This window comes from Gobio gobio (genome assembly GCF_949357685.1).
Source record: "Gobio gobio genome assembly, chromosome: 10".
In the NCBI taxonomy this organism is placed as follows: Eukaryota; Metazoa; Chordata; class Actinopteri; order Cypriniformes; family Gobionidae; genus Gobio; species Gobio gobio.
The window spans coordinates 19,837,857-19,855,921 of NC_137116.1; the positions used below are offsets into that span (position 1 = coordinate 19,837,857).

At 42.5% G+C, this 18,065-nt stretch overlaps 1 protein-coding gene across 7 annotated transcripts; it reads right to left on the reverse strand.

Annotated features, from left to right (window-relative positions):
* Positions 1-1,650: 1,650 nt before the first annotated feature.
* On the reverse strand, positions 1,651-17,773 carry ogg1 (8-oxoguanine DNA glycosylase). 7 transcript variants are annotated; one of them, XM_079826978.1, is made up of 9 exons: positions 16,846-16,943; positions 16,682-16,749; positions 15,706-15,861; positions 14,896-15,254; positions 13,275-13,454; positions 7,065-7,243; positions 2,246-2,393; positions 2,096-2,145; positions 1,651-2,011 (listed from the first exon to the last, which is right to left on the reverse strand). In XM_079826978.1, exons 3-9 carry the CDS (start codon positions 15,813-15,815, stop codon positions 1,847-1,849), a joined length of 1,191 nt encoding a protein of 396 aa, XP_079683104.1. In that variant the 5' UTR covers positions 15,816-15,861; positions 16,682-16,749; positions 16,846-16,943; the 3' UTR covers positions 1,651-1,846. The 7 variants fall into 7 exon arrangements, with proteins under 7 accessions (XP_079683104.1, XP_079683103.1, XP_079683107.1 ...); XM_079826977.1 differs by lacking the exons at positions 16,682-16,749; positions 16,846-16,943 and adding an exon at positions 17,279-17,773; XM_079826981.1 differs by lacking the exons at positions 16,682-16,749; positions 16,846-16,943 and adding an exon at positions 17,279-17,383 and having other exon boundaries at positions 2,096-2,170.
* Positions 17,774-18,065: the final 292 nt, after the last annotated feature.

Here is an 18,065-nt window from a genome sequence, read left to right on the forward strand (position 1 = left end):
ACACATCAGCAGTCAGATTGTCCCGCACATGTTCTCCACTCTTGCTTCAAGGTTGTGGGGTTCAGAAGGGACATGAGGGACGGCTAGGACAGGCGAAGGTGTTCACGGTGGTCAACTGCTTCATCAAGCTGTGTTGAGATGGCAGCAGATGTGGGGCTCACCGCCTGTAAATGCGTGATGGTTTGTTAGAACAATACGTTTGAATAAAGCTTTGTTTTATGGTGACTTATTCATTTGTGATGTTTACTTTTATTCATTCTTTTACTCATTAATTCATGTTTCCTATTGTTGTCAGTAAATAAAATATTTTATTAACTCATGCATTTATTCTTTGCTTGACTGAAAATTGGTATTCACATCAGCTGCATTTGTTCTAGTGTATTTTCATGCATCGCTATGTCATATGACAACAAGTTGCATTTTGCTTGTTTTACTAAAACAATATAATTTTCAGTAAAAAAAAAAGTAATATAATTAAGTATTGGTCAGCATTTGTTATTATTATTATTGTAAGTGTTTTAGTGGGCTAGCAATGCAATTCATTCTGGGGTAATCTTAATTTTGAATAGTAATAACTTACATTTTAAGAGTATAAAATCAACAGTGTTCTCCCAAGGTGAGATCTTCGAGCAGCTGAAAGACGTCCTCGTTGCAGACTCTGAGGGAAACTGCACAGGTCGGGCTGTGGAGTTATTGATGCTTTGAGCTGTTACTGCACCTGTCACTCATAGGCCTATCTTTTATTTTATAATTACATGGTTGTATCTTTAACAATCCTAATAATAAAACAAATATCATGGGTTTGCATACATTATATACAAAGAAAAAACAATAACAAGGTTAGATATCTTTGAATAAGGGATTGAGGGATAAAACAGGAGTTAAATTTAAAAAGGAAAATATAAAGGAGATTTAGGCCAATTTTGCTTGTGGATGACATGTTTTGCATATAAAATAAAGAAATTAACAACATATTTAAGAGATCACGATTGTGGGTTTTGGTAAGGATAAAACTGGGTCAGATTAGTAGGGTTCATATCACAAAATAAATGGGCAGCTGTTTCTTCAACAAGCCCACACAATTAGCAAGTTTAATCAATATTAAGATATTTATAGATCGATGAATTAAACCTGTCACTCGTCTTTCAAGTCGTTGCGCTTGAGATAACGTCGTAGGTCACATGATAACGTCAACATGGCGCATAAAGTGCGGATCGCATTCATACTTAACGAGATCAGGCAATATAGTAGCTACTCTTTTAGAGCTCGTTAAGTAAGTACTTATTGAAAATGAGTACCTACTCAAAGAGTATGCGGTTTCGAACGCAGCCGTACACATGCTAAACCAAAATGGCCGTTTACCAATCAGTGGCCAATTTCAAACTACAATAGATGTTTTTCAACCATTTATCAACAGACTTGCTAAAACCATAAAACCATGAAAGTATTCATTTACTTTGTATTTTTTGGTGTTAATTGTGATAGCATATATTTATGTATAATATGTTTTTTTTCCCTTTTATTGATCAATATGTTTGTATATGTCTATTGCTTTGGCGATGCTGTGCTATTTCACAGTGAAGGAGAGACATGAAATAACAAAGGAGAAGACTTGTGCACAGGATCAAACATGAGAGAAAACAAACCAGAGTGTGTAACTGCACATTTATTATACACAGTGGAAAATATTCCTTCCTTGAAATTACCAATATAATTGAGCTGTTTGAAATCCTGATATATATTGTAGAAATTCAAAAGATGCATCCACACCTAAAAAAACAAACTGGATTCAGACTTGTTGTCCGAGGTGATAATTGATGAATTTTATCCAAACTATCATTTGATCTTATGACCTCTGATGCTTATTGCCTTTTTCTCTTTTCTGTTCTTCTTTATATTCGTCATATCTTCTCTTTTTCAACTTGTTCTTCAGCTCAGATTTCTCATCTTTTATTACAGTAACCTCTTCTCTCAGCTTCTGAAACTTCTTTAGATCAGCACAGAAAAGTACCTAAGACACAAAAAGACACAATATGGTCATCAATGTGAAAATAATAATAATATTATCCAATGAATGTTGTACATTATTACTCACAGACTGTGCCCAGCCGGCATAGGGACCCCAGAGTTTTCTAAAGAAGTCACCTACAAAAGAGGATCAAAAATATACCTAATTTACATTACTTTTAAAGTAGTTTTTAAATTTTGTTTAATAAAAAACAAAGTATATTATTTGGATACTAACCAATCTCTTTGTAGACTCTATCAGTCAAGGTCTTCTGGCTGTTACCGGCAGCAAAGTTGTAGTCACGTTTGGCGATCTGCCACACATGTGTGTCCACAGGAAGAGCCTCAAACTTGTCCAGTGACATCAGACATACACAGTCAGCCACCTGATCCCAAGTAAACAGATGTTCACAGATATGATAAATCGATGCGTTTAACAGATAGAACAATCAGGACAGGCTGAAATAAAATAAAAGCCCTCATGGGAAGGGAAGTATGCCAATAGAGGCAATAAAGAAGCCTATGTTAGAAGCATATTCTATGCAAATGTATTGCATTGTATTGCAACCATGTGTCTCATTGTACATACTGTACTTGATGCACTTTCCTGTGCTACCAATGGAATTAATCAAAAGTTTGTTCCATTAAATTGAAAATATTAATATTAATCAAGTAGCTTTAAGCACTGAAAATTTGTCTAACTTTAACTTCAGCTTTAGACTGCCATGATAGTAATTGACCTGAAAGACAAAATCCTCCATAGAAGATGGAACTTTATGGTATTACAACCCACTGAGCAAAACGTCTCGGTTACGTATGGTAACCCTCATTCCCTGAAGGAGGGAACGGAGACGTACGCCGGTTATACCGACGAATTGGGATCACTTCAGAGAGCCCCTATCAGAACGGGCCAATGGGCCATTGGCGTGCAAGATTTGCATCTCGCGCTCCGCCCCGCACCACGGGTATAAACAGGAAGCGAGAGCAACGCACTGACGTTTTTCACTGAGGAGCCGAACTAGTGACTCGGCCATGCAGTGATGGTACGGAACTGTGGCGACGGGACGTACGTCTCCGTTCCCTCCTTCAGGGAACGAGGGTTACCATGCGTAACCGAGACGTTCCCTTTCAGTCGGTCACTCCGACGTACGTCGGTTATACCGATGAATTGGGATCCCTATGGAAAACGCCACAGTTACTACCACTTCCAGCGCCCAGCGAGAGCCCCTCAGACCCCGTTCTGATGCGGGCGGGGAAATTCACGCAGAGAGAGTCACACTGCTGTTCCGCAAGACCCACTCAGCAGACTTATTGGATAACGCTGGGAAAGCGTGCCCGGAGGACGCTGCGGGAGCCACATCATGCCCGTAGGGAGTTACCATGTGGAGAATACACGTATGGACTGGCCTTGGGCAGTGCAACATATGAAAGTCCCAGGGGAGGCCCCGGCCTGTTGTAGGTGGGGGACAACACCGCACTGAGACGGCAGAGGAACTCTGCCAAGGGAAAGACACGAGCTCGTCGTAGGGAGCTGTACCGTGGAAAATACACATATGGGACCGCCGTAGGGGTTGCAACATACGGAACCCAGCCTGACACAAGTTCCACCAATGCATACAAGTGCCAGACCTGGCGTCGGACGCTCCGCCACATCCGACTGCCGCGGGTTGCAGAGGACTCAACAGGGTTCGCCAATTCCTGGGGAACTCGACTGGAGAAAATAAGTGCACGTATCCGTTCCATGGGGAAGGAGGAGATGGCGGGCGAGTTGGGACATGCGGTGGGAGCATAGACCACCCTGTTTGTTGTACACAACGGTTGCAGTACTGTCTGTCCGGACCAGAACGTGCTTGTCTTAGAGCGGCGTTTTGAAGCGGCTGAGAGCAAGACGAACTGCCAGCAACTCCAGGCAATTGATATGCCATTGCAGTTGGGGCCCCGTCCACAGACCCGAAACTGCAAGCCCGTTGTACGTGGCACCCCAGCCGGTGGATGAGGCATCCGTGGAAACAACAGAATTGGACACTTGTTCTAGAGGCATTCCTGCCCGGAGAAATGAAGGGACCAACCACGCTGGGTGAGGCGCGCTGTCATGGCGACTGAGTCAATCTCCATCCCGAGAAAAGAGATCCTCTGTACGGGACAGAATTTGCTCTTTTCCCAGTTGACCCGAAGACCCAACTGGCTGAGGTGCAGAAGCACCATGTCCCTGTGTTCGCACAACTGTTCCCACGACTGGGCAAGGATCAGCCAGTCGTTGAGATAGTTGAGAAGGCGAACACCACGCTCTCTCATGGGAGCAATGGCCGCCTCCGCGACTTTCGTGAAGACACGGGTCGACAGGGACAGCCCGAAGGGCAGGACTTTGTACTGATATGCTCGTCCGTCGAATGCAAAGCGTAGAAACGGTCTGTGTCGAGGGAGAATAGAGACATGAAAGTACGCGTCCTTCAGGTCGATCGCTGCAAACCAATCTTGGGGACGGACGCACCTGAAGATGCATTTCTGCGTCAACATTTGGAACGGCATCCTGTGGAGGGAGCGGTTCAAGTATCGTAGATCCAAGATCGGACGTAACCCGCCGCCTTTCTTGGGTACAATGAAGTACGGGCTGTAGAACCGGGACTTCATATTGGCTGGAGGGACCGGCTCTATCGCGTCCTTCGCCAGTAGGACAGCGATCTCTGCCTGAAGCACAGGAGTCTTTTCACGTCTGTAACGAAGGAGAACGCCCCTGTGCTTCAGGCGGAGATCGCTGTCCTGAACTTGGGGGGACGCCGGGCGAACTGAATCGCATAGCCGAGTCTGATGGTGCAGATGAGCCAGCGAGACGGGCTGGGGAGCGCTAGCCAGGCTCCCAGAGAAGCGGTATCATCGGCACCACAGACGTACCCGCAGCGGGGCAGCGCAACGGAACGCTGCCCCGTCACACAAACCTGCATCCGCTGAGGGGGCGGGCGAGTGTGGGGAGACACATTGTGTGCGTCCCGACAGCCAGCGCCCCCTGCTGGCGAAGGGAGAGGCGCCCGAGGGGTACGAGGCATGGTAGCGTCGCATACCGCCAGACACGCTCTCTTGATGTTGGAAACTGCTCTTTTATTGATAATTTGGGTAGCACTGGCACTGGGGCCAGTGGCGGAACAGACAAAACAAAAGATTCTCCCCCGGCCCTCCTCCGGGGGAAGGAGTGGTGCTGCAGCCATCTCCTAAAGAGCAGTTTCCTCCATCTCTAGGTGGCCCGTCTCAGGGTCTCTTACGACGGCGCTTGCCACCTGGCTTGGCAGCGGCCTGAGCGGGCTGGACGTCCTTTCCGCGGCCGGCTCCACGCCTACGCCCGGATGGAGGCTGCTGCTGGGCTGGGGCGGGAGCGGGGGCGGCGGCAGGTGGCGGGGTGGTGGCAGCAGCAGACCGCCGGGGCAGGATGTGTTTGATGGCCTCCGTCTGCTTCTGGGCGGCAGAGAACTGCTGCCGAACAACCCGGTCGACGAAACGGGGGAGTCCAGGAACCGGTTCTTATCAGTCTCCCTCATGTCGGCCAGGTTGAGCCAGAGATATCGTTCCTGGACCACTAAGGTGGACATCGCCTGACCAACGGAACGGGCGGTGACTTTCGTCGCCCGGAGGGCGAGGTCCGTCGCCGTCCGGAGCTCCCGGAGGAGCTCTGGGTCAGGCCTACCCTCGTGCATGTCCATGAGTGCCTGGGCTTGGTGCACCTGAAGCAACGCTATGGCATGCAAGGCAGAAGCGGCCTGTCCGCAGGACCTGTAGGCCTTCGCAGTCAGACTGGACGAGGCTTTGGACGGGAGACAAGGGTCACCGCGCCACTCGGAGGCAGTCGCCGGATGCAGTTGCATCGCGACGGCACGCTCGACTGGCGGGATCCTCTCGTAACCCTTGGCCTGTCCGCCGTCAAGGGTAGTGAGGAGGGAGGAGCCACCTGGTCTGTTTCTGGCACCGAAAGGTGTCATCCACGACCTGGTAAGCTCCTCATGCACCTCCGGGAAGAATGGCACTGGGGCGGGACGCTGAGAACCAGCGCGACCCCCCCTCCCCAGGAACCAATCATCCAACCTAGAAGGTTCGGGACGTGGTGGAGGGTTCCACACAAGCCCGACCTTTTCGGCGGACCGGGAAAGCATAGCCGTCAACTCGGGGTCCGACTCGACCGCTGCCACTCTCCCAGAGGGAGGCAGTACAGCCGAATCTTCATCCTCCGAGGACTGGAACTCCCCCTCCGATGCAGCGATCGACATCTGCTCATCCGCAGGTGCCCCGAAAGTCACCACTGGGCGCCCGTGGGCGGGACCAGCGGCTTCTTCCGGAAGAGCCACCGGCTGTGGCGCTTGTGAGGGTTCAGGGGCCTGCGGAGGTATGCTTGGCGGGTTTGCCCTGAACGTGATCCTCAGGTCACCCCGGCCATCCGTCAAAGTAAGTCTATCCTGGTTAGGGATAGCTCTAGATCGAGGTATGGGGAGGGGGACTCCGCCTTCCCGGAGGTAGGTGAGTCTCGACCCAAGCGCCGCGATAGTCATGTTCCCGCAGTGAGAACATGAACTATCCAAAAACACTGCCTCAGCGTGCTGTAAGCCCAGGCACGTGATACAGCGATTGTGACCGTCAGAGGGAATAGTGCAGCCTGTGTTTGCACTCACTGTAAACCACGCCCTCACAAGACCAACAGTGTTGCTGTGAGAACAGCAGTTGAGTATAGTGCAGCAGTGGTAAGCGGTTGCACTGTAATGTGCCTTTTTGCCAGCAGAAGCGTCCTCTTTTCTCTCGAAAAAATGCTGAAGTAGCAGTCTGTATCTTCGTCAACGCCGTTCGGCTCTGAAGTGAATGACGTCAGTGCGTTGCTCTCGCTTCCTGTTTATACCCGCGGTGCGGGGCGGAGCGCGAGATGCAAATCTCTCAGTTCCCTTTCAGAGTGACCGACTGAAAGGGAACTGAGAATGCAATGTGTACTTGCAGTGCAATTGTGAGGCTGAAAGTGTATACGTTCATGTACTGTTATGCATAGAGTATTTTTATGCAAAAATGCTGGCTTAACAAATAATTACTTTGAGACCAACTCCAGGAAGAGTTCTCAGTGCATCTCTGGCCTGCAGGTAGGGGGCGCTGCGGAGCGACTGAAGCCAGTCAAGGCCATGAGAGTTCACAATGATTTGTGAGCTCTGCTGCAGGAAACGAGCACGATAGCCAAATCCCAAGTCACGCAAACGCATCTCCACAATAGGGTCTGTCACATAAATACAAACAAACATTAAAAAATTTATCTTTAGCCTTTTCAGAGCTTGTACAATTTTTCAGTGTGTCAATGATTATGGTTTTTAAACACATTTACTCTTATTACCTATCTGTCTGGAATACATGATTGTGATGGTCAATATTGGCATTCAGCAGCCAAATATTTGTGTATAAGGATAATAAACTGTATAACTGTTGTCACAGGCAACCCATTTCATACATACAGTCAAACCAAAATTTCTTCAGACACCTTCAACACTCACATTATCACAGTTTATTCGCTATAGAAATTTTAGAAAATGGTAAAAAGAATATGACAAGAACTCACGAGTTAAACTGTGTCAGAACAAATTTATCTTGATGTCAGATAACTTTGATAGAAAGGTATATATTGGATTATAATCAACCAATCAGCTGTCAGCTGTTACATTTAAGTACACAATTAGATAATACCAATAATGCTTAATTTTGTTCAGTCTGTGGAGTAAAATGACGCATTAGCAATTAAAGAAAAAACATTTAAGCCAAACATGGTCAGGTCAAAATGTATGAATAATTTTGGTCCCAAATTTTTATACATTTTACTGGTAGTCCATTGTACGAAGAACAATCATAAATGATTAACTTACATAAATGAAATATAGTGTCCTACACAAACTAGTAAACAATTATATCTGGTATTTTTGGTTTGACTGAATATGTGCTATTTTCACATCTCACACACGTGATCTTTTTTCCTCATAAAATAGAATTATTTAAAGGGATAGTTCCCCCAATTTCATGAACAGATTTCATTTAGGCACTTATTAATATATAAACATTAAATAAACATAGATACACAGAGCACATCAAATATGGTAAAAGGATACTCTACAGTACTAGCTCGATGAGCAAGAACAAACCTTACTTGTTCTTGCGGAAGCTCAAATGTGCTGGCATCACACATGAGAATAGACCTCATGTGCGTCAAGCAAGCACGTTTGAGTTTTTATTTACCATATTTGATGTGCTCTATGTACAGTATGTGCATTGATCAATGTTTATATTTTGAACAAAAGCCTAAATCTGTTCATGTAAAGCGATCATGTCTCTTTAGAAACCTTGGATTAAACTGCTACATTCATTTGGGTTACGTTTACTTGCGTTTTATTAACTTTTTGAAGGTTTGGTTGAATGTACTGTGACAAGTCTCCCGAGCTCTCGTCAGCATCGCCCTGGAAACAAACAAGGATCACCTGCACGCACTCAGCACGGGCCGGACCGTCACAGCTGCAGGCGATCACCACCAGAGGTGTCAAAAGTATTCGCATTCATTACTCAGGTAGAAGTATAGATACTGGGGTTTAAAAAGACTTCTGTAGAAGTTGAAGTATCAACTCAAGCTTTTTACTCAAGTAAAAGTGTAAAAGTAACTGGTTTCAAAACTACTTAAAGTATAAAAGTAAAAGTAATGTAAGGGGAAAAATGCCATTAAAGGGGTAGTTCACCCAAAAATGAAAATTCTGTCATAATTTACTCAAATTGTTCCAAACCTGTATGAGTTTCTTTGTTCTGAAGATTGAAGAATTTTTGTAACCAAGCAGATTATATGCAACCATTGACTGCCATGGTATTTTCCCCTGCTTGGTTTCAAACATTCTTCAAAATATCTTCAGAACAAAAACTCATACAGGTTTGGAACAACTTGAGGGTGAGTAAATGATAACAGAATTTTCATTTTTGGGTGAAGTATCCCTTTAAGGACAAAAGATTAGGCCACGCCACAGTGCATACCCCACCTCCTCAAAAAAACATTTTTCTGAAGGCCATAATGACTATAATGTTATATTAAAAAGTTAATGTTGAACATTTTTAGATGCACTTGACTACGCGTTTCAGCCGCATATATTCTCATTGAAAATTAACGCATTTTAGGACAATGCAAATACATTAAAGAACCATATTGTGTACTACTGAGCATTAACGTGTTTCATGGAGTGGAAGATTTGATGACTAGTTGCCTATAAATATTGTAAAGGTGCAAAAAGTCAAAATTCAGAGGCATGTTATCAATAATCATTTTTTGAATGTGTGATCAGTGTGGCCAGATTGGGTCAACAATTTCCAGCCCAAAAACCTCACCAAATGTACATTTATATTTAAAAAAAAAAATGGTTATTGATAACATGCCTGGTTATTGATAACAATTTTTCACCTCTTACAATACTTATAGGCAACTAGTCACTCGAAGAAAAAAACCCAAAACTTTAACTGCCAAAATAATGTGATATTATTGTATTGCCATACCAATCAATGTTTATAAGTAAGTTACCATTTTATCTCCTTAAAGCATAACATTGATGATTAAAAAAAAAAAAAATCCCAGTAAAACGGTTCAAATATGACTATATGTCCAGGTAGAAACTGTCAAAACGGCTATCCCTCAGAAAAACACAAGATTTTCAATGTCAACAGTAAGAAGCCAATTTACGTGCAAAAAGTGCCCAAAATAGAGATTGGAAAAAGCAATGTAATAAACAGGCATTTCACACGTTAATGCATATACACCACTGCCAAAATGCGTAATTCATTGATACTGTACAATAATCCGTCAACAAATAAATAACAACAATGCGCTTACCCTTGTGTTGCACTTTGCTTTGACAAAACTACAGTACGTCTTTTGTGAAGTACATGGCACATAAACTTAGCACAGTCAACACGGATTAATCGTTGTTTTAAGCCTCTTTCAGCAGCTGTCGGGGTTGCTAGTTGCAGATGTCCTAAGTGTGTGTATGATGATGGACAGGAGTCACGGTTATATTTAAAGAGTCTTCGAGTCACAGGTGTAATTCACGTTTGAGAGTTGAGTCACTCTCCCACTATTTACTGTAGATACAACTTACTGTGTATTTATGCCACTGGCATAGCGATCACTGGAATATACAGCTACGAGTCATCGCGCTAAAAACCGGCTAAAGTCATGAATGAGGCTGAGCACGTCTGCCTGCTGATCGCTGATTGGCTGAAAGTGCGTGCTCGTCGGCGAGAACCCGCCCTATCTGGCTCATGGTGTGTGATTTGTGCAGGTGCAGGCGTGATTGATCGCGTACAACCCAATAGGGTGTCGGAATGGTTTGTGTTTATCCTTCTCATCCAACCACAATCAAATTCACTCTGTCCGGATGGCGCGATTTATCTGGATAGGTTTTTTTTATTTTTTATGACAAGCCGGAATTAAAACATGCCGAAATGGAATAGGAGTAACGAGGCTATTTTTAAAATGTAAGGAGTAGAAAGTACAGATAATTGCTTGAAAATGTAAGGAGTAGAAGTAAAAAGTAGGCTGAAAAATAATTACTCCAGTAAAGTATAGATACTCAACATTTCTACTTAAGTAAGGTAACGAAGTATTTATACTTCGTTACTTGACACCTCTGATCACCACCCAGCATAAAGCACAGCACCACGGGACTCCAGTTTGAGCACAACCCTCCATGCAAGGAAACGCTAATCTATCTATCTATCTCTCTCTCTCTCTCTCTCTCTCACTCTCACTCTCACTCTCACTCTCACTCTCACTCTCACTCTCACCCTCTCACTCTCTCTCTCACCCAGACAGCAGCCTGTGACGCTCCGGCCACACTCCGGGGGCTTTTCATCAGCCGCAGTGTTGCGTGATTCTTCTCCCTGCCACAGTGGTGGAGAATGCGGGCAAGAGTGTGAAGAATCACCAACCAACCCGGAACATTCACGTTGTTGTTTTTTCTCTCTCTCACACAGTCAACGAGGATAGAGAAAAAAGGCGACGCTCCTCCCCGTCATGGAAGACCTGCTCAAGTGTTTGACAGAAGTGAGTCTGCGTCAGCAGCAGATCGCCGAACACCTGGCAGCTCGTCAAGAAAAGGTTGAAGAGGAATTCGCCGCTCTCCGCCTCGCCCCCACTCAGCACGTTCCGCTTCCTGACCCCCGCGTCCGAGTCACCCAGCTCCTGCCGAAATTAACCAGTCATGATGACGTCGAATTATTTCTACAACTATTCGAAACCACAGCTGTTCGGGCGCGGTTGCTGGGACCCCTGCTGACCGGAGAAGCACAGCGAGCCTATTTTTCCCTACCCACTGTGCTGATGATTATGATGAATTAAAAAGAGAAATCCTCGGACGCCTCGGGCTCTCGGCCATCTCGACCGCCCAGCTGTTCCATTAGTAGAGCTGCTCGTGGTGCCAAAGCCGAAAGTGGAGATGATCATGGACCTGCCAACGGACCGCACCACGAGCTCCTCCCCCCAGTCCACTCATTCCGCTCCCCATCATCGGGGTACCTTTCGAGCGGATTGGAATGGACCTGGTGGGGCCGTTGCCTAAGTCTGCCCGAGGACATGAACACATCCTGGTGATCGTCGATTACTCCACCCGGTATCCAGAGGCACTTCCCCTTCGTAAGGCAACGGCAAAGAACATCGCCAAGGAACTCTTCCTCCTCTGCACCCGAGTCGGCATACTGACGGACCAAGGGACCCCCTTCATGTACCGTCTAAAGGCTGACCTCTGCCGGCTGCTGCAGGTAAAACAGCTCCGAACCACCGTCTACCATCCCCAGACAGACGGCCTTGTAGAGCGGATGCTCTGGCGGGTGGCCGCAGAAGACAAGAGGAAACAAACAAGGATCACCTGCACGCACTCAGCACGGCCCGGACCGTCACAGCTGCAGGCGATCACCACCCAGCATAAAGCACAGCACCATGGGACTCCAGTTTGAGCACAACACTCCATGCAAGGAAACGCTAACCTTTTCTCTCTCTCTCTCTCTCTCTCACCCAGACAGCAGCCTGTGACGCTCCGGCCACACCGCCACACTGACGTCACTGCAAGTCTCACGGCACGGGAGAAGGAAGCACAGCGCACCAGCACCTTTGTCACTTTTAACGTTTGTTCACTTGTCCACAATAAATCCACACTCCGGGGGCTTTTCATCAGCCGCAGAGTTGCGTGATTCTTCACCCTGCCACAGTACTTTCAATGTAGGAACAGAAATTTGAGGATGATTTCACAACATGAGGGTGAATTTTCATTTTTAGGTAAACTAATCATTAAACTCAAATCAACATTTCATGTCTATTTATTTAATTATTTGGTATATACCAGGGTCAGATATGAAAGTTCTTGTGGCAAAAATGTCACTAGGAGAGGTAAAAATGCTGAGTATATTTAAAATACAGGCCCCTATGTGCTTTTTTTTATTTCATTATATCCTATTGTCGGCTCAAAGTCAATTTGAAGAAAAAAAAGTAAATAAAACTGCTCACTAGTTTCCATTTATATGGATTTATAATCAGCAGTTGTTGCCTAGTTTCCGAAAAGTGTTCACAAGAAGATTTTATAGTCTGTATATTTTCAGAGACAGAAGAGGAATTATTCTGACATTATCATGTACATCGTCTTTTACATCGTAAAAGATTTAATTCAGCTAAGCTGGTCTGAATGAATGAATTAAGTATTTAAACATCGTTTAAGCTTTAAAAAGGGGGAGGAGACCGAAACTCTGGGTTTATCAAAGAAAACCTGCTCCTGACCAGGTTAGTTTCACAGACTAAGTTATCATGGTAACTGACTATGAGTATAAGTTACCTCTCTTTCAGAAACAGGCTTGACTTACCCTGCTTTCTCAGGTTTGACATACCTCCCATTCTGAAATGGAAAACCCAGTGTTTCCCTCATTTCAGGGTTAACATACTCAAAGAGTTTTCTCTCCTTTCTGAAACGGTCCTCAGTAATGTTTTTTCTAAGGTATGTTTATAAAAGCAACCTAAATATCCTAATTGAACTGAGGCCTAATCCTGACTTAATCTAAACCATGTCTGTGAAACCAAGTCATGGAAATCTAACATAGACACCAGTGAAAAAATGGTTTATATTGTACATTATTTATAGCCACTTGCATTTCATATTAATTTGAGTATTTTGTTTTGATCACTGACAAAAGAAAGACTGTGTGGGGAAAAAAAAACATTGCATGACAGTACTGAGTGCTAGTATAGCTACCTGTAAGATCTTGCAGAGGGGGGAAATCATAATAGGCCACATCATCAAGCTTGCAGAGGAGAGTGCCGAGTGTCTGACACAGTCTGTCAACCATGCCCTGAATCCGCGAGATGTGATTATTAGAACTACAGATGAATGAGAAAAGACACTCCACAGGATCCTGGCGTAACAAACGCACTCCTGAGATATTCAAACAGACAGACACATGCACGCACACACAGTAAAAAGTGTTAGCCTAACCACAGTTCAAAAGACAGCACTCAGTAGACTTTAGTTTATGTTGCACTTGCTAATATGTCAGTCGTCGTGGATCTATATTATCATAAAGTTTGTTTCGTGAAAATTAGTAGTATTTGGCTGGTCAAGTGATTTTAACACGTCTGGACTATGAAGCACCCCTCTTCTTGTAAAATAAATTCTCTTTTATTAGGCTACTTAAACTACCATTAAAAGTTTGGAATAATTAAATATTTTAACTGTTTTTGAACGAAATCTCTTATGCTGACAAAAGCTCCATATATTTGACCAAAAATACAGTAAAATCAGTAATATTGTGAAAGATTACAATTTAAGAGAACTGTTTTAATTTGAATAAATTTTAAAATGCAATATATTCCTATTCCACAAAAATATATTTTACTGTATTTTTATTATCAAATAAACACAGCTTTGGTGAGCTGAAGAGACTTCTTTCAAAAACATTTTAAATATTTAATTATTCCAAACTTTTAACTAGTAGTGTATGTCTTCATCTCTAGTGAGTGTGTTTTTCGAAATTGTTATTCAGTACTATGTGTAAGAAAAATTACACCTGGGTGCACCTTGGAAAAAGTAAATACTGTGATTTTTTTTACCCTTATGTTGTTTGAAAACATACAGTGACTAAGGGGTATCAAAGTGGCTGGCAATGCACCATAAAAGCATCAAAAGTAAAACAACAACAAAAACTAGTCCATGCATCATTTTTTACCTCTTCTTAAAGGTATATTATGTAGCTTTTTCTCCTCTAGCAGTTAAAAACAAAACTGCAATTGAGTAGTTTAGTTTTATTCACATATAAAACGTACTCTGATTATTAGAAATTATCACATTATTGGTGCACATGTAGAAAATCAGAAAATGTAGACTAAAATGCTCAATTCATATAAATGAGTTTTACGATCTCTATTAATTTTTTATTAAGCAAAAAAGTTAACTATATTTCTTAAATTAAGTTAGATTTTTGTCAATGTTATAATGTTGACTTGAAATGGTGGGGGGGGGGGGGGGGTCCAAATAATGCATTCAATTAATTTATTATTGCACTTATTATAATATTACAATTAATTCTAATTTTTTTTATTACGTATGGGCCACAAGAGAAATATTTAGACAATAAATTAAAACAGTTATATATCGTTATTAGCATATGTTGAAGTAGATTAATCTTTCGTCTGACTTGCGGTTCGCGGGGGGCCTGCAGATTTGAGCTATGCCACTGATGCTTCCAGCATATGGAAAAGAGCATCATGAAAATTCAGCATAACATTGCATTTGTGCTGAAGGGAAAACCATATGATATTAAAAAATTATAAGAGAATTTTCATTTTTGGGTGAACTATTCCTTTAAGTAGACATGTACCTGTGAAGATGTTTGCTGTATGTTTAAAGTGTGGATCCTTGGTGCTCCAGTTATTGTAGTGTTCTTGTAATTTAACACCTAACTGGAAATAGTCCCTCAGAAGTTCCTCCTCTTTGTTGTCAGGTTCTGACATAACAGTGCACATTCCCACCTCTTCCTGCTTCATGTCAGTCATTCTTTTTGACCTCTTTCCCAATAACTTCTCCTCCTCTTCCACTTTTTGTTTCTGTCTGTTTTCTGTTCCTGGATTTTTTTGATGACTATAAACATAGTACCATAACGTATCCTCTGTTTGAGTTAGTGTCCACACTTTTCCCCGCATTACTCCCGTCCAGTGACCATCTGCAGTCTCATGCCATCTAAAAAGATGGAACACAGAACAATCGAACACAGAAATTCTTCAAACATTATCAAAAATCAGCTTGTTTAATTTTAAGGCATTGTTCAGAATGAAATACTACTTTACTTACAGGGTGCTATATATTGTATGCTGCTTACTGTATTTTTAAATACTGCCCATATTTACATATAAATTACCTACTCAGTATTCAGCAGCTTGGTGGGAATGTTGTTTATTTCACATGTGAATTGGAGGGCCAGTCAAAACACAATTTACACAGACATCTTAAAGGTACAGTATAAAACACGGCCTGCTTAGGGTCAGAGATGGTGTAAAATTAAAAATTAAGATTTGCTCTGGTATGAGAAACAATGACTACAGGGAGTAAAGAAAATGCAACAAAAGCATTGAATAAGACCCTTTAAAAAAAAAATTTTTTTTTAGCAATGAAACAGTAGTATATAGTTTACCGGAAGGTCTGACCACATCCCAGAGTGAGATCCAGCCGAAGTTCTGACTGTGGACATGTGAGTGACCGCCATGCCTTACAACCCGAAGACAGCAGAGCATGCTGGGACATTATGCTTTGTTGCACTTTGCACCATCAGGACAAATCAAGTCAGCTACTGTGATAACAAAATAATAATAATAATAATAAACAACTGAAAACATGCTATAAAATAACACACATATATATGGTTTGCACTGAATAAAAGCTTAAATAAATGGAGGTATGTCGCATACAAAAAGACACCGTATTAATATATCTTGTGCATGCTGTATATGTGACCCTGGACCACAAAACCAGTCATAAGTTGCACAGGTATATTTGTGGCAATAGCCAACAATACATTGTATCGGTCAAATTTATCGATTTTTCTTTTATGCCAAAAATCATTAGGATATTAAATAAAGATCATGTTCCATGAAGATATTTTGTACATTTCCTACAATTAATATAACAAAAATGTATTATTATTAGTAATATGCGTTGCTAAGAACTTAATTTGGACAACTTTAAAGGCGATTGTCTCAATATTTCGAGTTTGTTTGTTTTTTTGCACCCAAAGAAAAGAAATTAAATGAAAAAAAATTACCCTTATGAGTGCTTTTGTGGTCCAGGGTCACATATATTCTATACAACAGAAGTAACAAGAAATAACTTTTTTAACAGAAATAAGTGTACTCCAGTCCATTGAGCAGAAAATGTTGCTAAGCAATCACTGTGTTCTATGGACAAGGGGTGCAAAAGGAGCATTCAGATCTCGGTTTGTTTGTTTTCCCCTAAATTCGTATTATTTCATATTGGAATTTATACAATAAATGTATTAAATCTATTAATTCCAAGGATTCGTATCTGAGATACAAACTGAAACCCGTCTCTAGTAAACGAGGTGATTGATTGGTCTATTCTGATCAGCCCTGAAAAGTATTAAATAGACGTACCATGTCACAAGACTCACAAGTTACATTTCGATCATTTATATAAGGCCAACCCGGAAGTTGGCATCACGCTAAAAAATAGATAGAAATTTTCCCATAGACGTTTGAATTATCGCAGAAAATATGCTCGGTGATCAAAAGAAGTTAATCGACACAAATTAACCCACTTTTTACGAATTCTGCAACCCAAATATAATCGCCAGAAAAAAGGATGAAGGACGAACTACACGTCACGGTCGCTCAAATTCAACGTCACCACTACCTCGTTTCCGATAACTTTTTAACCGTGTGTTTACCATAGGCTGAATCCAAATAGGGCATTGTTTGAGGGGACAGCCATTTGTAGCAAATAGATATCTTATTTGTGGTGGTGTCCGAAACCATAGTGGACATTATAGAGTGCACTCAATCCCACATTGCACCGCAATAACGAGTGTACAGCCGATGTACACACAACGGCTGTCCGTTTTCCTTCACTCCTTCAAGTGAACTATATTAGTGGACTAACGTAGGGAATAGGGAATGAGGGTTTAGGGGGCGATTTCGGATTCAGCCATAGACTGTAAAAAAATTAGAAAAGAAAATAGCTGGTTACGTTACCCAGTAGATTTGCCTCGACTGATGCAACAAAGGGTGCGTCTCAATCAGCTCCCTAGTTCAGTAGTCAGGGCACTGATCAGTCAATGGGCTAGCTCCCTGTCAATAGAGTGCCGAAGTAATGACGTCACTTTGTAGGCCAACCCGGAAGTTAGCGGCGCATGGGTTCCCTCGATCAAAAAGCCATTCATTTTCCCCATAGACTTTTGGAAAATCGCAAAAAATAAGATCTGTGTTCAACAAAGAGTAATGACCCTTACACGTTTTGTCTACCAAGATAATCTTTACAAGTTAATCCAAAATGTATACATTTTGAAGCCCAAATAAAGCCGTCAGATATAAAATGCTAACGGTAGGCTATAAACGGACTACAGCACACCATGGTCGCGGATCAACGTCATCATCAAGCTTCCTCAAACTTTATTTAAAAAACACGCTCGCTCATTATGATCTGCGCTGTGTATGAACACATCCACTTTTTCATGAGAAATATTGCCCATTCGTTTTTTCCAAAAATGTTAGAAACTAATTTTGTTTATGCGTGCCTCTCTGAGATTTATATTTTGTTAATGTTTTTTCAGACAATATGATTATCACTGTGATAACATTAAATGACATGAAACACAACCCAGTCTCTTTTTGTTAAATGCAAGTTTATGTATGATCAATAATACAAGCTACACATGAAATAAAGCAAACAATTCAGTCAAACATTCAAAGTCAGTGCTAGTCGGCTAACTTACAACGGTAACGTACAGTTATAGCCTAAAAATAAACAAGTAATGAAACT